The 23,310-nt window shown below is 39.5% G+C and overlaps 1 protein-coding gene and 1 long non-coding RNA gene across 5 annotated transcripts in view; both read left to right on the forward strand.

The window, feature by feature from the left end:
* LOC115227683 (dnaJ homolog subfamily B member 11) overlaps nucleotides 1–5,039 on the forward strand; it is an 89,184-nt gene extending 84,145 nt beyond the window's left edge. For all 4 annotated transcript variants that reach the window (XM_029798435.2, XM_029798449.2, XM_036500241.1 and 1 more), the window contains 2 exons: nucleotides 283–442; nucleotides 4,827–5,039. In XM_029798435.2, the coding sequence (XP_029654295.1) occupies nucleotides 283–442; nucleotides 4,827–4,891 (225 nt within the window). In that variant the 3' untranslated portion in view covers nucleotides 4,892–5,039. The remainder of the gene's footprint in view (nucleotides 1–282; nucleotides 443–4,826) is intronic.
* A 531-nt stretch (nucleotides 5,040–5,570) lies between these two features.
* LOC118762015 overlaps nucleotides 5,571–23,310 on the forward strand; it is a 23,716-nt gene continuing 5,976 nt past the window's right edge. The window contains exons 1-2 of the long non-coding RNA XR_004997796.1: nucleotides 5,571–7,513; nucleotides 23,206–23,217. This is a non-coding gene — a long non-coding RNA (uncharacterized LOC118762015). The remainder of the gene's footprint in view (nucleotides 7,514–23,205; nucleotides 23,218–23,310) is intronic.

Raw genomic sequence — 23,310 nt, forward strand, 5'->3', positions numbered from 1 at the left:
AAATATTTTCTTTTTTACAAAAACAGAATGAGTATGTGACTGTTTTCTTGCCTGTTATCAAATGTCTACATTTTCTTTTTGATGATGATAACAATATGCACTAATACATGATTGGCTATAATGACTTAACAACAGATGAGAAGGAGGATTGTGGTTTTCATACTTTACATTAGTGACATAAGAGAGAACATAACCAAATAACCTGCTTAGTTATGCATTCTTTGTAACTAATCCTTTGAAAGTATTAGTATTTATTGATAAGGTCAATCCTTTGTATTAAAGGTTCACATCAAAAGAGATAAAATAACTCGACCCGGGGCAAGGATGAGGAAAAATAATGAAGGAATGCCCAGTTATGAAAATAATAATATACTTGGTGCTCTCTATATTACATTTGATATCGATTTCCCTAAGAAGACATTATCAGAAGAAGAAAAGACAAGTAAGTCTCTGTAGTTTGTTTTTATTGATTTTAATACCAAGAAAATTCTCTTACTATAACTTGATATGTCTGTTACTATATGAAGTCTACTCTAGTTTCAACAATCTCTATATAAGCTAACTCCATAGTGGTTACAAACAACTTTATATGAGAACAAATTGTCTATTTTGTTGGATATTCTTACTTTTTTATACTGATTATTGTAGAAAGATTGTTGTCAACCAACTAACTGATTACTATTTGCAGTAGAAAAGATCCAAACATTATATAAGTTTTAACTTATTCTTAGATATCATGTGCATGAAAAATTAGTGCTTATATGTTTAATGCAGAGTACATTAAAAATCTTACAGGAATTAAATACGAGATGATGATAAAAGATATTAGCCCTCTTTCCCAGTTTTCAGAGTTGGCATTCTACATGTAGGCTCATTGAAAGGTAGATCTAGAGAGATTGTAGAGATGCTTGAACAGAGAAGTGTTGATATATGTTGCATACATGAGGTAAGATGGAGAGGAGCTTCAGCCAGAGTCCTCACAAGGAGAGTGCATAGGTATACACTCTTCTGGGAAGACAATAGTAATGGAATAGGGGATGTGGGCATACTTCTTGCAGAGAAATGGGTAGATAAGGTCGTAGAGGTAGTGAGGGTGTGTGATAGAGTACTTAAACTCAGGCTAGTCTTGCAGAATGGTGTAGCTACAATTATCTCCGCCTACATCCCACAAGTGGAACTACCAAATGAACAAAAGGCTCACTTTTATGATATTCTTCTGCAGGCTATCTCAAAGACGAGTGATAATGATCTCATCTCTGTGGCTGGAGATTTTAATGGGTATGTCAGACAGCAATCTGGTATCTTCGATGGTGTACATGGTGGCCATGGAGTTGGTACCTGAAATGAAGAGGCAACTAGACTCCTGGAGTTCTGCAATGCAAATAACCTATTGATCTGCAACACCAACATCAGGAAGCCAGCTAGCCACCTGATAACCTATCAATCAGGTGACTCTGCTAGCCAGACTGATCTCATTCTCACCAGACAGCAGGATGCATGGTTGCTCTTAAATACAAAGCCCCTCCCTGGTGAAGAACGTACCCACAACATTGATTAGTTATTAGTGACTTTAGGCTCAAGGCCAGAAGGATGCCAAAAACCAAACCAATCTAGAAAAGAAGGACTTGGAAGCTTAGGAACCCTTCACATGGTCAGAGATTTAGGGATATCCTTACTGAGAAATTTGATGATAGGGAGGAGGAGCTACAGTCCTGTGACATAGAAGGCAGCTAGGAATTCCTGCGAGACAGCTTGCTGAGTGCCACAGATCAAATCTGTGGCTGGTGCAAAGTCTCTTCCAGACCTAGGGTAACATGGTGGTGGAACAATACTGTAGACAGGGCCATTAGAGCAAAGAAATAGGCCTAGAATTCCTGGAAGAGTTGGGGTAGCAGACGAATGTATCAGATAGCAAAAAAGGAAGCTATGAGACAGGTATATATAGCCAAGGGAGTAGCAGAAAAGAATAAGTTTTCCATGGTTCAGTGATGTGAGGACCAGAGAACTGAGATATTTCAGATTGCAAGACAGTGTGTGAGAGAAAACCGCAATGTCATAGGAGAGAAATGTGTCCACATGGATGATGGTGCCCTTGCATTTAATAATTCTGCAAAGAAAGAGGCTTGGAGAAGCCATTATGAAAGTCTGCTGAATTGGGAGGAGGAGTCTGCCAAAGGTTGACCCAATTGAGGGACCAGCTCTCTGTATCGACAGTACCCAGGTAGATAAATCAATTAAGGATATGAAGCCAGGGAAAGCACCTGGCCCATCAGGAATCACTGCTGGGATGCTTAAAATGTGGGTTATGGTCTTGTCACCCGCATCATAAATCAGGTAGTTCAATGACTGGTGTAGCAGCACCATAGTCAACTGCTTCGAGGGAAAAGATGATGCTTTAGGTAGAAATAACTACAGGAGTATCAAATTATTGGATCACATGATGAAAGTTACAGAGCGGGTCATAGCCCAACTAATTAGGGAGAGAGTTAGCCTAGATGAGATGCAGTTCAGAAACACCACTGATGCTATATTTCTGGTAAGGCAACTGCAGGAGAAATACCTGGCCAAAGATAAACCTTTGTACTTGGTTTTTGTTGACTTGGAGAACGCCTTTGACAGGGTCTCCCGATCTCTTATCTGGTGGTCAATGCGAAAATAGACAAGTGGCTGGTAAGAGCTGTACAAGCTCTGTAGAGGGATGCTGTCAGTAAGGTGAGGGTTGGCAACGAATATAGTGAAGAATTCCAAGTAGAAATAGGGGTTCACCAAGGATCATTCCTCAGCCCCCTCTTATTCATTATAGTCCTCCAAGCAATAACAGAGGAATTCCAGACAGGCTGCCCCTGGGAGCTCCTCTGTGCTGGTGACCTTACTCTAATAGCTGAGTTACTGCCAGAACTGGAGACAAAGTTTAGTGTGTGGAAGCTAGGTCTAGAATCAAAGGGCTTTAGGGCTAACCTAGCTAAAACCAAAGTCTTAGTAAGTAGGAAGGCTGTCAAATCACAACTTCCTTCGGGTAGATGACCCTGCTTGATCTGTAGAAAAGGCATGGGTAGACTCCATATGATATACCTGGTGTAAGCTTTGGACACATAAAAGGTGCAGCAATATCAAATGAAGGTTAACCGGGAAAATTGTTTTTATGTGTGGCTGATGCACTGGGGCAATAAACACTGAAGATGTACAGAAAACAGATTCCATCACATGCTAGGGGAAGAAACTACAAGTAATTAATAGTTTCTACTCCCATGGTGTCCAAGTCAGTAGTGGGGATGGTTGCTCTGAGAGTGTAACGACTAGAGTCGCTTGGACAAAGTTCAGAGACCTCCTACCTCTGATGGCAATTAAAGGCCTCTCGCTCAGGGTGAAAGGTAGACTGTATGATGCATGTGTGCAAACTGCCATGCTACATGGCAGTGAAACATGGGCTATGAATGCTGACGACATGCGTAGGCTTGAAAGAAATGAAGCTAGTTTGATCCGCTGGATGTGTAATGTCAGTGTGCATACATGACACAGTGTAAGCACACAGAGAAAAGTTGGGCATAAGAAGCATCAAATGTGGTGTGCAAGAGAGATGACTGAGCTGGTATAGCCATGTGTTATGTATGAATGAAGACAGCTGTCTGAGGAAGTGCCTTTCCCTAACTGTAGAAGGAACCTGTAGAAGAGGTAGACCCAGGAAGACATAGGATGGGGTAGTGAAGCATAACCTTTGAACATTGGGCCTCACAGAGGCAATGATAGGAGACCGGGACCTTTGGAGATACACTGATTAAGAAGACCCGGCAACTAAAGTGAGATGTCCAGCCCTGTTAAGAATACTCTTGATGCATCGGGCGATATGATATGCTTGAGAAGACCTGTTGAATCAAGTGAAATGAATATCGTAGCTGGGGCCAGTGCTCCCTGGCTAGCTCCCATGCCAGTGGCACATAAAAAGCACCATCCGAACATGGTCAATGCCAGGTCCGCCTGACTGGCTCCTGTGCCAGTAGCACATAAAAAGCACCAACTGATCATGACTGATGCCAGTATCCCCTGACTGGCTCCTGTGCCAGTGATGCGTAAAAAGCACCATCCGAATGTGATCATTGTCAGGCCCACCTTACTGGCTCTTGTGCTGGTGACACATAAAAAGCACCATTTGAACATGATCATTGCCATACTGGCTCTTGTGGCAGGTAAAAAGCACCATCTGAACATAATCGTTACCTGGCCCACCTTACTGGCTCCTGTGCTGGTAACACATAAAAAGCACCCACTACACTCTCGGAATGATTGGCGTTAGGAAGGGCATCCAGCTGTAGAAACTCAGCCAGACCAGATTGGAGCCTGGTGTAGCCGCTGGCTCTCCAGACCTCAGTCAAACCATCCAACCCATGCCAGCATGGAAAACAGACGTTAATCGATGGTAATGATGATGATGATGATGTTGGGAGTGGAATTAGTAACATCATCAGCAAAGTATTACCTGCAATATGTTTGCTGAAGTAGAAAAGAGAAAAATAATTGGGTAACTGTACCCAATTATTTTTCTCTTTTCTACTTCAGCAAACATGTGTAGCATAGGAAAATTAAGTTGTTTAGAAAGTAAATCATGCCTTAGGTATTGTCAACACTAGCTTACCTGTTAATTTTTGTGAATGTCATCATGTGCTTAGGAAAATAACAGTATTATGGAATTCCGTATTTTGCAATATCAAGATCATTAAAGAAAAGGCAGTGAGTATATTTTGCGCATGTGTTGCAATACTAAGTCAGTTTCAGTGACACTTTATCTATCAAATTGCATTACTGTTACTTTCCTATTCTTTTCTTTGCAGATATACAGCAAATTTTGGAACAGAGTTCAAAACAGTATGTTTATAATGGTCTACAAGGATATTAACTGTGAATAACTGTTTCAGTTATTTCTTAATTCATAGACAGTGAAAAGCACAGTTTTTACAGTTTCCCAGACCTTTTGGGATATTTGCTCATTTTCATTAAAAGATATGCTTTAAAAAGTAACAAAAAAGGAACAAATATCCAAATGACACATTCTTTATTCATACCTCTTTTTTAGGGTTTTTCTTTTTATTATCATTCTAGGATTGGAATGTACAGTTGTGTTTGACAGTTACAAGGAACTGCAGTCAATTCACAATTTCTTAAGTGACATTTATGCTATTCCTGCTGTTCCGAATTCTGATACTATTAAAATGGTTATAAATGTAGCAAAAGTTAAACAAATGAAATTAGATATTATAATCCATGCTAAATGGATTGTAGCATTTAATTTCGTTTGCTTCAGTTCAGAGTTCAAATCCTGCCAAGGTCAATGTTGCCTTTCATCCATCACCATACATTCATACTAATAATATATTTTGATATCATTTTAGCTGACTATACTCCTTCCATATAGATATTGGCCTTGCATAGTTCAAAGAAATCAATATAGTATAGTGAATATGTTTAAGAGAAATAAAGAAATATTCTTTTCTACTCTAGGTACAAGGCCTGAAATTTGGGGGGAGGGGGCCAGTCGATTAGATCGACCTCAGTACGCAACTGGTACGTATTTATTGACCCCTAAAGGATGAAAAGCAAAGTCAACTTTGGCTGAATTTGAACTCAAAACATAAAGACAAACGAAATACCATTAAGCGTTTCGCCCGGTGTGCAAACATTTCTACCAGCTCGCCGCCTTAAAGAAATATTGAATAGAGAGTCTACTAAAAAGATATGAAATAAAGCTACAAATTATGTGTTATCACATATATTTTTTAATGTGACTAAAATGGTGTCATCACAAATATGGACTTGTATAGTCTTCTTTTGTATGAAAAGATAGCCAGGGCCATTAGCATTACACTTGTTATTCTTCCTCTCTCTTTCTCACCTGCTGGGTTAACTTTATATATGCGGAGGACTTTACATATAATGCACTCATAATTACACCTGTCTTCCTCATTCCCTACCTCTCTGGCTTTTCTATCTCTGTTTCTCTCACACACAAAATGTTTGATTTCAAGCAAAGGTCCGTGAGAACAATTAATGGTGCACATTTTCCTAGTTCATACTAATATAATTCTCCATTTATATACAATATCATATTTTCTTTTACATCTATTGTATAAGTTTTATAATAACTGGGTTTCAGAAATGGGAGACATTACTCGATGCAGGGTATGCACTAACCTATATATCTCACCTGTTAAACACAAAGTATTTGTATATAAATCTGACATGAATACTATTGTATTATTTAGCAATAAACCATTAAATGAGTTTGTTAATTAGTGAGGGGTTTGTCATGAACATATGTAAAGTGAAACATTAGAATTCCAGGAAAATTGTAAGCACGAAATGCTTGTATAACGGAAAAAATTATTTTGCCTTAAGGAAGAGAAGTCTACTATCACAGCCAGAACCCTTCAACAGAGAGAGACAAATTGTTTACACTTGTACTGAATAGGTAGATTGGCTGTGGTGAATGCCAGAAAAACTTTTTAGTGAAGAATGAGGCAAGGAAAAGAGAACTTAACAATGAGAAACAGATGTCAGTGGGTGAGCAATTGCCACAGTGTGGAGGTAAGTGAAAAAGACACTGAAAAATTGGGAAAATGCATAGGGTAAAGGAGTAATGATCAAGAGAATGGAGGGAAAATATATACTTGTATATACATATATTTCTTAGTTTTCTTATGTTTGTGCATTGAATATGAAGACATCTCCTCCATATGTGGATACTTTAATAACTACCCACCCCAAAACTTGATCGGTTACTGAGATTTTGTGGAGGACTTTACATATAATGAATCTGTTGTAGGTGGGACATGTAAATGTTTTATATATATATATATATAAAATGAGTTGGCAAGGTTCTTGAGAAGACCCACTCACTTCTTCAAAGCTGAGTTCTGGAGGTACTGTATTTCAATCCATCTCCAGTAAACCAAACTACATCTCTTCATATTCTTGTCTATTCCCCTGCCCCATCCACCACCACCACTGTTTCTGCTACTTTGTTATCTCACTCTCTTATCCCTCTCCTGCCAACTGTATCATTGCTATCCAGTCACTCCCCTATATACCCATGTCACCATTCACTGCCTTCTCCTACTCCCTTCACCTCCTTTGCACTCTTGTGAATGTCCTGCTCACTCAACCTGTTCATTCCTCTGCACCACTCTGTTTACATTTACCTCTTTGCAACTTGAAGGTACACCATGGCACATTGTCACCATCTCTCTCTCTCCAACTAGAGTAACCATATATTTCCTCTATACAACACACCTGTTTCTGTATTTTATCAATATAAACTCTCATGTATGTTTGTATGTACCCTTCTCTAAACGTTATATGATGATTGTAAATAAGAATCATCATTATATAAGCAATATTGTTCATTTCCAGTCTTCATGGTGGATCTAGCTATGAGAAAATATTACCTTACTTGGAAACATGTGAGGGTTAGCATCAGGAAGTGTATCCAACCATTGAAAATCTGCCTTGACAGCATGGAAAAGTGGGTGTTAAATGATGATGGTGATATATATGTATATTTAACATGGTTAAATTCATGCTACATTGGAAAAAAATGTTAAACAAACAAAGCAGCAAATATATCTGTGTGCTATATATCACGTCTGACCATTGTCCAAAGTCAGGATGCCATGATAGATCGTTAGCTACTACACACATTTTTTTCTCTCCTTGTTTCTCTCCTTATTTTTTTCTGTGTATCTTTCTGTCGAAGAACATAGGCTCGAGACGTAAAAGACTTTTTCTATTCCTGAGCGCTATACTAATACATTTGTTTGTTTGTACTCCACCTGCTTTTGTCTTTTGTTTATTTTCGTAAACTTTCCCTTTATATATATCATCATCATTTAGCGTCCGCTTTCCATGCAAGCATGGGTTGGACAGTTCAACTGGGGTCTGGGAAACCAGAAGGCTGCACCAGGCCCAGTTTGATCTGGCAATGTTTCTACGGCTGGATGCCCTTCCTAACACCAACCACTCCGTGAGTGTAGTGGGTGCTGTTTACGTGCCACCGGCACAGGTACCAGACGAGTCTGGCAAACGGCCACGATTGGATGGTGCTTTTTATGTGCCACTGGCACGGGGGGCAGGCAAGGCTGGCAACGGCCATGGACGGATGGTGCTTTTTACATGCCACCGGCACGGGGGCCAGGCGTAGCTGGCAACGGCCACGAACAGATGGTGCTTTTTACGTGCCACCAGCACGAGGCCAGTCGGGGCGGTGCTGGCAACGGTCACGTTCGGATGGTTCTCTTACGTGCCACCGGCACTGGTAACTCAGCTGCAATTTCCATTGATCGATTTCGATTCTGATTCTCACTTGCCTCAACAGGTCTTCACAAGTAGAGTTTTGTGTCCCAAGAAGGGAAGGTATGCAAAAGTGAGCTGGCTACATCCCATGTAGAAGGCCACGGGTTATGGTCTCACTTGTCCTGCCGGGTCTTCTCACGCACAGCATACTTCCAGAGGTCTCGGTCTCTAGTCATTTCCTCAGTGACACCTAAAGTTCGAAGGTTGTGCTTCACCACCTCGTCCCAGGTTTTCCTGGGTCTGCCTCTTCCACAGATTCCCTCAACCGCTAGGGTGTGGCACTTTTTCACAAAACTATCTTCATCCATTTTCGCCACATGTCCATACCAGCGCAAACGTCTCTCTTGCACACCACATCTGATGCTTCTTAGGTCTAGCTTTTCTCTCAAGGTACTTACACTCTGTCGAGTATGAATACTGACATTACACATCCATCGGAGCATACTGGCTTCATTTCTTGTGAGCTTACACAAATCCTCAGCAGTCACGGCCCATGTTTCACTGCCATGTAGCATGGCTGTTCGTACACACGCGTCATACAGTCTGCCTTTTACTCTGAGCGAGGAGCCTTTTGTCACCAGCAGAGGTAAGAGCTCTCTGAACTTTGCCCAAGCTATTCTTACTCTAGCAGTTACACTTTCAGCACACCTGCCCCCGCTGCCGACTTGGTCACCTAGGTAACAGAAGCTATCAACTATTTCTAGTTTTTCTCCCTGGAAAGTAACAGAAGTTGGTCTCAGAGCATTTTCAGTGTTTATTGTTTCTGAGCATCTGCCACATACAAAAACCATCTTCCTAGTTAGCCTTCGTTTGACATTGCTGCACCTCTTATGTTTCCATAGCTTACACTTGGTGCATCTTATAGAGTTTCTACCTACACCTTTTCTACAGATCAAGCAGGGCCACCTACCTGAAGGCGTTTGTGATTTGTCTACCTTCCTACTTATTAGGACTTTGGTTTTAGCTAGATTGACTCTAAGGCCGTTCGATTCTAATCCTTGCTTCCACACCTGAAACTTCTCCAGTTCTGATAGTGACTCAGCAATTAGAGCAAGGTCATCAGCATAGAGGAGCTCCCAAGGGCATCCTGTCTTGAATTCCTCCGTTATTGTCTGGAGGACTATGATAAATAGGAGGGGGCTGAGGACTGAGCCTTGGTGGACCCCTACCTCTACCCGGAATTCTTCACTGTACTCGTTGCCAACCCTCACCTTACTAGCAACGTCCCTGTACATGGCTCGCACAGCTCTCACTAACCATTCATCTATCCCTAGTTTCCTCATTGACCACAAGATAAGGGATCGGGGGACCCTGTCGAAGGCTTTCTCCATGTCAACAAAAGCCAGGTACAGGGGCTTATCTTTGGCTAGGTATTTCTCCTGCAGCTGCCTTACCAGGAATATAGCATCAGTGGTACTTTTCCCTGGCACGAACCCAAACATCTAAACTAACTTTCTCTCTAATTAGTTGGGCTATGACCCTCTCCGTAACCTTCATTACTTGATCCAACAGCTTGATACCTCTGTAATTATTTGTATCTAAGGCGTCACCTTCACCTTTGTAGCAGTTGCTGCTACACCAGTCATTGGGTATGACTCCTTCGTGTATCACCTGGTTAACTATACGGGTGACTAGGCTATGGCCGACACTGCCAGATATTTTGAGCATCTCTGCAGTAATTCCTGATTGGCCTGGAGCTTTCCCTGTCTTCATGCTTGTAATTCCCTTAACTACCAAAGAACTGTCAACTCGGATAGCTGGTCCCTCTGTTGGGTCGACATTCGGCAGACTCTCTTTATCCCATTCATTTTCTTTATTCAGCAACCTTTCATAGTGGCGTCTCCAAACCTCTCTCTTTGCATCCTCATTTAGCGCAAGTGAACCATCATCCATGCGAACACACTTCTCTCCTACCACATCACAATTCTCTCACACACTGTCTTGCAACGCAAAACACCTCCAGTCTTTGGTCCTCACGGTGCAGAACATTGGCAAATTTTTTCTTATCTGCTTCCCCTCTGGCTAGATAGACCTGTCTCCTAGCTTCCCTTTTGGCAGTCTGATACAATTCCCTGCTACCACCATTCTTCCAGTCCTTCCAAGTCTGTCTCTTTTCTTTAATAGCCCTGTCTACAACACTGTTCCACCACCACGTTACCTTGGGACGAGAGGGGACTTTGCACCAGCCACAGATCTGGTCAGTGGCTCTCAGCAGGTTGTCCCTTAGAAACGTCCAGTTGCCTTCTACCCCATGTGATACTCTATCCCCTTTTACTTCGTCAAAGGCTTCAAGTAGCATGTCCCTAAATCTCTGTCCATTCGTAGGATCTTTAGGCTTCCAGATCCTTCTTCTCCATGCTGGTCGTCTTCTGGTTGTCCTCTTAGTCCTGATCCTAAAGTCACTAACTACCAGTCTATGTTGTGGGGTACATTCTTCGCCTGAGAAGGTTTTGGCATTTATAAGCAGCCATCTCTCCCTTTGCCTGGCAAGGATGTAGTCAAGTTGGCTGGTATGTTGGCCCGATTGGTAGGTGACTAGGTGGCTGGTAGGTTTCCTGAAGTTAGTGTTGCAAATCATAAGATTATTTGCATCCCAGAACTCCAGTATATATATATATAATAGCAGTATTGCCCGGCTTGTGCGTTCTATGCACGCGTGAATTAAGCTAAACTTGGATGAAGTTTAATCAAAATTCAATTATTTTGGTTTTAAAATCAAGCATTAATGCCCTCTATTTTTGCGCTTATGTCTTCCATTTCCTCAATAGGAAGTACGTAGAAGCGTTTCATAAATTTTTGTTGAATTATTCTTTTAGATCAGTATTTCTCAACGGGGATTTCAGGGAGTCGCTGATGATGTATCGTGTCGATCAAAAATCCGGCCTGCTAAAATTTGGTTAAAGTGATTCAAACTGCAAACTCAATGCAAAATGGTCACATTTAATTCAAAGCGTTAAAAATGTTATGAAAACAATTGGTATGTGTTCACAAAGTCCAAACAATTAATACGAAAAAACCCTCTAGGCTACATCCCGAAAATTAATTTCTTTGCCGAATTTCTACAATGTTTACGGCGATTCGTTTTTATATCTTGATCTTTTATTTTTCATACAATTTACGCATGGTGAACACAGTTCACGTCAAACAGCTGACTGAGTAAAGTTCACTATTCAATGCATGGAATAAGGCCTAAACAAACACATTATCGATTTTTGCACTTGCGAGATGAATTTTGGAACAGAAATAACACAGTTCAATTTTCATTCGCCTAAACTTTAAGTGACCCATTTTTGTTGGTTCTACGATTTGTTGGCTAGGAGATGTGCCGGGAAGTTAAACACACTGATACACACACAAGTTGAGTTTTATATATATATATATATATATATATATATATATATATATATATATATATATATATATATACATACACATACTTGGAAACAGATGCACCATGTTCCATTAAGTAGTAAATGATATATATATATATATGTGTGTGTGTATGTATGTATATACATACACATGCATATAGGGGTACAGGATGTCACCAATGGTGCAAATAACATGAAATATGTCTTGTACCCATATATGCATCTATATATATGTATATTGAATGCCACGCATCCATTTCCAAGTAAGTTTATCTTTATATATACACTACCGTCAGAAATTAATTAGCACCCTTGATTTGCTCTTCACTCAAGGTATTTGCTGTCACCTAGTGGCCATATCTCGAACTATTGCTTTGTTGCGAGTTCACTGTTGCGCAGAACGATGACGTAACTTTGTTTGCAGAGCGGTTTGAGAATCTACAGCCTAATGATGTTGACATAGCAGTGCAACAACAACTTGGAGTGCGGATGCAGACAAATCTTCCTTTGTTTAATAGATATAGGTAGCGCCTCGCAAGGACTGAAATCACACCATACTAAGTTTTCTCATCGCGTAAGACGTTTTGAACAGCTCGTAGGTTAATTGATTTGTGTATTTGCAAGATTTTTTTTCCTCACAAATTCTCCTACACTCTGCTTGGTGACGTCACTTCCGGTTCACAAAACTTTCTGTTATACATCAAATAAGGTGAGAAATTCTGCTTTCTTTCTTTTTTTATTTAATGAATAATAACTCATAGCAGTTTTGTTATAGCATAACATTATTCAAATGAATAGTTTTAATGAAAATAACTGGTTTTTATCGTTCATTCCTAGATGGGCCCATGACCTTGGAGAGACGGTACGAGGCTCTCTCGTGGCATGGGAAGCTGTCGGAGGTTGCAATAGCCAGAAAACTTGGTGTAGCCAGGCGCACAATTCAATGCTTATTTAAGAAATACGAGGAAACCGGATCAGCAGCTGACAAAAAGGGTAGGGGACGGAAGAGGCTGACGACCCAGCGGGAGGACCGGATCATGATCCGAATGTCACTGTACAACCGAAGGGCAACGACCCGGCAACTGGCGGAGGAGATGCAAAAGATGACAGGGAAGCAGTTGTCTACAACCACCGTCAAGACCAGATTACTGGAAGCTGGTCTAAAATCCTGTAGGGCCGCCCAAAACCGGAAGAGGCAGCTGCTCTGGGCCCGTGCCCACAAGACATGGACCGTGCAGCAGTGGTGGACAGTGATATTCACTGATGAGTCGCGATTCAGTCTCGTCAGTGACAAGCCTGTCCATGTGTGACGCCGCAGGGGTGAGCGCTTCAACAAAGACTGCATTGCTCCCACCATGAAGCATGGTGGGGGTGGTCTGATGGTGTGAGGGGCGTTCAGCTACAGTGGTGTTGGGCGGCTCTATACCGTCGAAGGCAACATCAACGCAGCAAAGTACGTTGAGATAGTACGGGATACCTCTTTGGTGGCGAGGAGTACGTGCTCCAGCAGGACAACGCGCCTTCCCACACAGCCAAGCTCACAACCGGTTTCTTCAAGGACCATGGGGTGACGGTTATGGACTGGCCTGGCCAGTCACCTGACCTGAACCCTATTGAGAACCTCTGGAGTCGATTGGGTAGGGATTTGAATGTGCAGCAATACAGGAACCGACACAAGCTGTTTGGGGCACTTCTTGCTGCATGGGGGGGCCATCCCTGCACAGTACCTGCAGGCACTCATAGACAGCATGCCGACCCGCGTAGCAGCTGTCATTGCTGCCAAAGGAGGAGCAACAAGATATTGACTAAATTTCACAATTAATAACAATTATGTGGTGTGCTGGGATATGTTTTAATAAATTTTTGATTAAAAACGAGTTCGTTTCTGATAATAAGTTAATTAAATTAAGAAAATGTAAGAAAATGTAGAAATTTGAGAAGTGCTAATTAATTTCCGACGCAAGTGTATATATATATATATATACACACTGTTGTATCTAGGGAGAGCCATTCTCTTTTAGTGCCTTGTAATTTAACATACTCACAGATAAAATTTCCACTCATTTACTTATGTATTTTTCTAAAATTTACGTTGTTTTGCAACCTTTTCAAAAGTTAACTCTGTTCATTATTCAAGCTGTGTTCTTTTTGTTTGTTTGTATGCATGTGTGTGCGCACATACACATGTATGTATGCATGCATGTAAGTTGTGTATGCATGTATGTATGTATGTATGTATTCAACATATTCATGTGTTTGTGTGTGTGTGCGTCTGTCTCCTTGCATGTGCATGTATGAGTGTGTGTGTGTGTGTGTGTTTGTATGTGTTTTTGTGACAGTATGTATGGCTGTGTATCCATATGTGTGGATGTGTGTCTCCATATGTGCCCTCGTGTGAAGTGTGTGTGTATATGGTCATGTGTTTCAGTTTTCATTTGCATATGGGGAGAGGTAGATCCAGGAAGACATGGGATGGTGGTCAAGCATGACCTTCGAACGTTGGGCCTCACAGAGGCAATGACGAAAGATCGAGATCTCTGGAGATATGCTGTGACTGCAAAGACCCAACTAATAATGTGAGTCCATGGCTGCTTCCTGCACCAGTTTCGCATAGCCCCAGCCCATCCAAAGTACCTTGGATTGCAGAACAACCTGCTGTGCTTACCTTGGATTGTAGGGTGACCTGCTGTGCTTGAGGAGACCTATTGAGTCAAATACATCAACATCAAAATAAATATCAAATGGAAATTGTAGCTGTGATACCTGTGCTGGCAGCACGTAAAAAGCACAATCCAAACGTGGCTGATGCCAGCACAGCCTTGACTAGCTTCTGTGCCAGTGGCACATAAAAAGCACCAACCGATCGTGGCTGCTGCCAGCCTCCCCTGGCACGTAAAAAGCACCCAGTACACTTACAGAGTGGTTGGCGTTAGGAAGAGCATCCAGCTGTGGAAACACTGCCAGATCAGACTGGAGCTTGATGCAGCCTCCTGGCTTCCCAGATCCCGGTCGAACCATCCAACCCGTGCTAGCATGGAAAACGGACTTTAAACGATGATGATGATAATGTGTGTGTGTGTGTATGAGCTTGTCTATTCATATTACCTATGTAACTATCCGTCAGTATTTCTATCTGTTTACTTTCATGCTCATTTGCCTACTTGCATGTGCATATATACACACACACACACACATACATACATCTACATAACAGTCTGACTAACTATTCTACCTGTATATAAATATAAACTGTGGGTATGGTGGGTATGATTACCTACTATGTATATTTCCTATTTAGTACTGGAGATTGTTCATTTGTGAGGACGTACTCCTATATTTGTTTGAATGTTGGGTCCTTCGGGTGCTTGGATAAAATGCAGATGTCAAGTTGACCCAGGCTGCCTCCATATTGGTCCTTGGCATGTTGGTAGAGTATAGTGGACTGTTCTTTGTCATCATATTGTCTCAAATGTTCATTTACTCTTTCCATAATGCTCCTAGATGTCTCCCCTATGTATGTCATCGTCATGTCTTTACATCACCCTCTATGCTTCTTATGCTGTAGACTACATTTCTAGTTCTACAAGGCTAATCCTTCATACCGTGCAGTTATCATTGGTGCATATGGTATTCTCAAAGGGGTATGTCCTACATAGTTGTGATCTGATGGAGTTGCCTGGCTTTTCAACAATTTTAATGTTGAGTTTGGTCTCCTTCAGAGTTTTCCTAAATCTATGGGCTAGTTCTCCATGGGCTGTGGCCTCTACAAACATCACTCCTTGATATTTGTGGGTTTTATACCACGTGTTCACCCTGTTTGCTTTGTCACAACCTCTTTATATCCTATTCCAATCTTTGCTTCCTATATCTAGGGCAGGTACCATTGGTTTCATTACATATAATGTTATCTAACTATGTGTATCATATATACACACGATACTCCACTGGTTTCAGCCCGAGGTTGTGGCTATGTTGTAAACATACATTATATATATTCTGTATGTGTATTATTATTATTAAGGCAGTGAGCTGGCAGAATTGTTAATGCACTGGGCAAAGTGCTTAGTGGCATTTCATCCATCTTTACATTCTGAGTTCAAATGCCACCAAGATCAACTTTACTTTTCATCCTTTAGGGGTTGATAAAATGCATACCAGTGCCTTACAAATATCAAAATTACATAAGCCAACCCTGAAATGGTTTATGATATGTCTTTAATTTCTGCTAAGATGTATTTTTTAAAATACTGACATGAAGAAAAGAATCTTCAGTTATATTATTGGTGTATGGATGGTATGGATTCTGTGATAATTGTAGAGCAGAATTTGCTATCATTGGAAGAAATTGGCATGTAGTTTAGTAGAGAACAATGTTTATAACTATATACAATTTCAATAGGAAAAGAAAGATAAGAAGAATAGAGGATTTGTTATAGTGTAAGGTATAAAGAGAAAAGGAGATGGAGAGAGAAGGTTGGGATAGCTGAGAGAATATTAGTAATTAAAAGATGTCAGAATTAAGATTGGCTATAAGTTAGAAAAATTGGTTATGCAGGTTAATCAATTTGAGAGATGCTTGGCAGCAGACAGAGGATGCATAACAAAGAGAGAAAAATATAAAAAATAAAAGCTATAATGACACTAACTGTAACATTGTAAAATGTTTTTGTCACATTAAGTATAAGGATCAGTTATACTGGAGAGGGGATGCAAGAGATATGACAGCATCCTGGTAGGAGAGGGTAAAACACTGATGGGTGAGTGCTAAAGATAAGTGTTCTCTAAATGTAGCTAAATATAGTGGTTAAGTAGGAAGTATAATAGTGAAGGAGAAGAGTGGAATGGTTTATGAAATAAAGAGAAAGATTTATAATATTATTGACAACATGAGATAATTGCATCAGACAAGCAATCAAGAAAGAGGTCTTTAATCTCATGTAATACACTGAGGGGTTAGCAGCATAAATTACATAGATATTCCATTATCAATCTTGATCAGGGAAATGTCATAAGGAATACCTTCAGCTTTGAAGTGGTGGATATGGGTGGCCAATTAGATAGATTACTAGCTGTTGGACCCGGTATTGCTCCTGTTTTCTGTGTTGAAGTTAAGCCCACCTATGACCTTGTATTGAAATCTTCTACGTTCCCCATGCCAACTATTACCCATTAAGATGTTATATCTGGTTCGGCAGGGATTTTACCTGGTTAATGCTTTCAACATACTCCTACATACTGGACCGTCTGAAATCGAATCGCAGTCAAACTTTTGGGTGCACCTTCACCCTCTGAGAGTGATATTTGTTTATTTCTCTCCCCTTAACGCCACTCTCTATACAAAATTGATCAGCGTGTCCAATCTCAGCAAAATCCAAAGAAAAGTGTTATGGTTATGTCATAAAATAGAACCCATATGACCATTTACATGAAAATATTCTATAAATCCCAATACATTACATGAATAACCAATGTTTCATATGTTGAAGTGCTTAATTTTACTCACGGGTCAATTTTCTTCCAAATCAGATCGTTATTTTATATTTGAGTGAATTTTGACAATTTCTTCCTTTCACCAGTTTAATTTTAATTCTACTACGTGATGCCAACCATAAACTTTACCTAAATGTTAAATTTCATCAAAATCAAATGAATTCTGTAAAAGTTGCAGCATAAAATATTGATCCTATCGGTAATTGCATACAAAAAGCCTATTAATTTCTCAAAATCTCCTGCTCGTGTGCAATTATTGATTTTTTTGTCAACTTTTCATGCTGGCATCAACTAATGGACATGAACTGTAATCATATGTAAAATTTCTATAAAATTGATAAGAATGTCTCTAAGGAAATGCTTATTTGCATTTGTGCCCTTTTGATTTAAATAAACACCTTTACCATCTCCCCCACCACAAAATTTACCTACATCTCAAATTTCACATTAAAATTGGATAAAAAAATATAAAAGTTACGGCCAAAAATAAAATCTTTATGGGTATTTGCACACAAAAAGCCTATTGATTTTATAAAACTACTGCTCAGGTGCATTTATCAATTTTTTGTCAACACCATATACTGACTTGCTCACTCATTGATTTTCATCAAAATTGGACACAAGAAATGCAAATGCTGCAGGAAAAATAACATTGTTATGGGAATTTCTATTCAAACACCCAATTGAGCTCACAAAGATCGATGCCAACTGAGCTTTATTGAGTTTTTGAAAAATTCCGGCCTTATTTGAACTTCAAGGCATATGATCTACCTATGTGTCAAAAATCATTATAATCAATTGGACGGTGTGAAAGGAGTTAGAGTAACCCCAAACACATACACTGACAGACACCATTACACATTTGCTATTGATGTTCAAGAAGGTGCTCATAAGTACAAGGAATCAGTACTTAGAGTCAATCATTGCACCATTGTAAATTCTGGTAGAGTGGCTCCATGTGCTGGTAACGTTACATTTATAGACAACATAACATAGGTAATGGTTCCTCCAAGAGGTAATTAATAGATATTCTGAAGTCATTCATCTCAGATTACAAGTGGTGCACAGTTAGCCATGGAAGATATGATTAGCACTATTGTTAGTCATATGAGTAGAACACTGTGCATTACTGTCACTTATTAACACTAAAATTGTGGTCATAATTATGATTATTCATATTATAATTATTTTTACTACTCATATGGATACCTAAATTATTATAACTGACATTAATAGTATACTTACTATGTGTACAATTGCTCTTCTAACTAGTATTCTTGCTACCATCAGTAATAATAGTTGTTTCCACAGTATAGGTGATACTAAAGTTAATAGTAACCTCTATGTGGTCCATTAAACTTATGCATTCAGTTATGGCTCTGTTAGGGTTATTGTGCGCATAGAAATAGTGGTAACCCATATTCTCTATTCAGTTATTGGGTTTGTTGATACTATTATGAACAATATTAACAATATTTGCCATTGTTAATGCTATGAATGAAAAACATTATCATGATGATGATAATTATTGAGGATGCTTAACTATGTCTAATTATATTCAAACATGTTAAGCATGACAGAAAATATATAAAACATGACTAAAATATATTTGTTAAACATGGATATATTTTATTCAACACTTTTATGTGATATTCAAGTTTGACCAAGAGGCATGCACATCAGCAACTATCAGGTCATCCCATAAGTTCTGTTCGAATTTTCAATAAAGAAAACAAGTGACCAAATGTTAATGTACTTTCCCTGATTATCTATGACTTCCTTTCATCTGTTTACAAGCTTTTTAATCCCATCAATTTAAAACTCTTTTGGTTTCAAAGTGTAGAACTCTGAAATGTCAGTTTCGACCTCCTCCTGGCTTACGAACATTATGTCCCCCAAATGATTCTGTAAACTACGAAACAAATGTTAGTCTGAAGGAGCAAGGTTGGGAGAATAAGATGGATGAGGAATTTTTCCCCAACCAAGCTCTTTGATTTTCTGTGATGTGATCTTTGCAGTGTGGGATCGTGCATTGTCCTGATGAAACATCACTCCTTTTTGATTCACTAAAGCGGATCTTTTTTTTTCAAAGCTTGGTTCAAACACTCTAATTGCTGACAGTAGACTTGAGCATTGATTGTTGCATTAGGTGGTAACAATTCAAAGTGAATTACTCCTTTTCAATACCACCAGTTAGAGAGAAGAATCTTTTTCCCATGAAGTTCCCTTCTTGGTTGTGGTTGAGCTTTTTCCCTTTTACCAAGCCACTATTTACAACATTTAACATTTCAATAGAAGATCCATTTTTCATCACCAGTCACAAGTTTATCCAAAAAGGGTGAAATAAATTTGCAAGAATGAAGAGAAGAGCAGATGTCAACTCGGGATTTGTGGTTGCTTTCGGACAATTCATGAGGCACCCATTTTCCAATTTTAGGAACCTTTCCAAGTTGTTGAAGATGATGATGAACAGTTGTATGGTTTGAACTAAGCTTTATTGCCAATTCTTCAACTGATAATGCAAGATTTTCTTCAAGTAATGCCTCAAGGAGCATTACTCAGCTGAATGTCCTGTTCGATCTTCAACTTCAAGGCTGAAATCTCCACTTCTGAATTTTGCAAACCATCTTCTGCAAGTTCTTTCATTCAAACATTATTTCCCATAAACTGAGTGTATGCTTCGAGTTGCTTCGGCTGCAGAGTTTCCTTTTTTGTACTCATAAAGCATTATGTGCCTCAAATGCTCTTTGGATACTTCCATGTTAGAAAGGGTTTTAATCAAAGAAATTTTAATTCTATTATTCTGTAAAATAATATTTTATTAGTTTAAATGTACACAAATGCATAAAAGATAATTTTTAATTCCATTAGACATTCTAAAATACTATTAAATTTCATTCAATTTTAAAAAAGATAAACTCGGACAGAACTTATGGGATGACCTGATTTGTTGCTTCCATAGGTATGATTCTATACTTAGCCATGTTGGGAATGACTGAATTGGTTTTCATGACTAACAAAAAAGAACAATGCAAAAACATATGCAACGCGTATTTTACTGTAGTTTTGAGCCATCCAGTGCCTTCTAAGAGTCTACTCATCAATGACAAGCAGAGGGTAGCTCTTTGATCAGGCTAAGATGCATTCAGATGATGAGGGACCCACTTACCAATTTAGATTCATTGTAGTTTATGAAAGTGTGTTATGATCGAAGTGTGAATTTAATTGAACTGTTTTGCTAATTTAAATGTATTTTGCTTTGGATTTTCTTTGTCTACAGTTTTCAGAAGAGAGCTGAGAGTATTCTGCACAAGGGACATGGCATGATGAAGGTTTCTCCTCAGTGGGTTCTACATCTGACACCTGATCTAAAGTGCACTAGGCTGATCACATTACAGAAAATCTGACATTATTTCAGGCAGATCCAGCTGGTTTCCTTGAACATTTCCTAACCCAGAATGAGTGTTGGCTCCATTACTTTGAGCCAAAGACAAAGAGACAATTCATGCAGTGAAAATATCCTTCTTCACCTGCTCCAAAAAGGCCAACATCGTTTTTTCCACAGGGAAAATGATAGCCTCAGTTTTTTAGATACAAAAGGTATTATGTTTATTGACTAGCTTCAAATGAGCCACACCATCAGTGGAGAGTACTATGCCAACTTTCTGAGGCAGTTACAAAAGACTATCAAGACCAAATATTCAGGAAAACTGATGAAAGAGGTCTTGTTTCATCAGGACAATGCTCCAGCACACAAGTCCTTGGTTTCAATGGCTACTGTGCATGACTGTGGTTTTGAGCTGGTTGATCAACCTCCATGTTCTCCTTATTTGGTCCCACCTGACTATCATCCATTCCCAACATGAAAAACTCTTGACTGGGAACCACTATCACAGTGATGATGACATCATAACTGCTGTTGATGACTTTTTTGACCTACAGGATGACAACTTCTTCACCAATGGGATTCAAACACTAACACCAATGGAAGAAGTATGGGTTACTGCAAGGGGAATTATGTTGAAAAATAAACCTCGTTTGGTTACAATCCATGAGAGTATCTTATTCAGCCTGTGAACTCTTCAGCCAACCCTTGTATTAGCTATTTAGTGACAGAAGCAGACTGTAACAAATACTAATTAGGAATCCAACTAAATTTAAGAGTGCTGTTCGGAACACTGTAGACTGTGGTAAATTATCTCATATAGACAACAAATGTTAAAAAGCTCAGATTACATCAGCTGATGAAATTTTGTCAGCACCTGCAAATGGCACTGTTTTATTATGTGGTTTCGTAAATTGTGAATTGTCAACAAACAGGCAGCCAAACACTGAATGGATTTGCTCATTGATATTCATTACAAAAGCTGCTTCTGTCACTAATAGTTAATTTATCTATAGCCCACCAGCATTTTGTGACATTACTGATTGTTTAACCAGTGTTAAATTGTAATGGCTCAACTGATTTTTCATCTGGCACTCAGTGTTTGACTGTCTTTTGCCAATGATTTGCAATTTATGATGAAATCATGGATTATAACAGTGCCATCTGTCAATGCTAAAGAAATTTCATCAGCTGTTATAATCCATGCTTTTAAGCATTTGTTGTAGATGATTTCTCAGATATTCATTACAGTCTGCAGTGTTCTAAAGAACACACACTAATCAATACATACATACATCATCACCATCATCAACATTTAATGTCTGTTGTACATGCTGGCATGGGTTGGACGGTTTGACCAGAGCTGGTAATCTGAGGGGCTGCACCCAGACTTCAGTCTGATTTGGCATGGTTTCTATGGCTGGATGCCCTTCCTAATTCCAACCATTCTGAGAGTGTAATGTGTGCATTTACTTGTCACTGGCACAAGTGCTGATTGCTTGACACCAGTATCTACCATGATTATGATTTCATTTGGCTTGATGGGTTTTCTTCTCAAGCACAGCATATTGCCAAAGGTCATTTGTTATTGCTTCTGTGAGACCCAATGCTTGAAAGATGCTTTTTACATTCCACTGGCACTGATGCTAGTTACAGAACACCAGCATCAGCCACATTGCTTTTGTGAGGCCAACACTCAAAAGGTGCTTTTTACATGTCAACAGCATGGATGCTAGTTACATGGCCACAACTATGATTTCACTTGGCCTGATGGGTGTTCTCAAGCACAGCATATCATCAAAGGTCTTGGTCACTAGTCATTGCCTCCATGAAGCCCAATGTTCAAAGATCATGCTTCACCACCTCATCCCATGTCTTCCTCTTCCACAGCTTGCCTCCACTGTTAAAGATCGGTACTTCTTCATGCAACTGTCCACATCCATACGGATCACATGAGTCGTCTCTCTTGCACACCACGCGTGATGCCTCTTATGCACAACTTAAGTTAGGTTGTTGGACATGCACATCCCATTCCAGACACCAAACTGACACTCAGACACTGAGAGCTATTCTATTGGACCTCTGTCAAATCATTAAGACATTGATTTAAATATGAACATAGAAAGAAATTATACATTAATCCCTTTTTTTTTGTAAACAGTTGTATCTGTCAAAATTTTATTTGCAGAGAGCAGAAATTGAAAGAAGATATATGAAATGGACGTGTGTGTGTGTGCATGCATGCATGTGTGCTTGTGCGTGTGTATGTGAGAGAGAAAGCGGGTGAGAAAGAGAGACAGAGTGAGTGGAGGAGTGACGTGATGATTGACATCTTTTTAAGGTACACACACATACATAGAAAATGTGAGGTCATCGTATAAAATTTTTACGATAGTTGATTTAAATTTTTGAAATGCAAATATGTAAATGAAAATTGAGTTCAGACTTCTACATGGTAGCTAGACCTGGTAGATATAGCAGCCAAATCTCCCTCAAAACACCATACTGTCTTAATCCGACAATTCTGCCTATTATGTAGTTTGAATGTGAAACTGTAACTAAAGATTAAGATTATTAACCCCACAAAGAAGTGAAAGAAGAGAGACAGCATAGCGAAAGTTTTGGCTGACTGTCATCCTGTACTCCCCTTGTTGCTAGCAAAATTGTATATTCCAGCTATGTGAGCAACTGGTTGTTTTAATGGTGAAACAAACAGGAATTCCA

This window comes from Octopus sinensis, linkage group LG2 (genome assembly GCF_006345805.1).
Source record: "Octopus sinensis linkage group LG2, ASM634580v1, whole genome shotgun sequence".
Classification (NCBI taxonomy): Eukaryota; Metazoa; Mollusca; class Cephalopoda; order Octopoda; family Octopodidae; genus Octopus; species Octopus sinensis.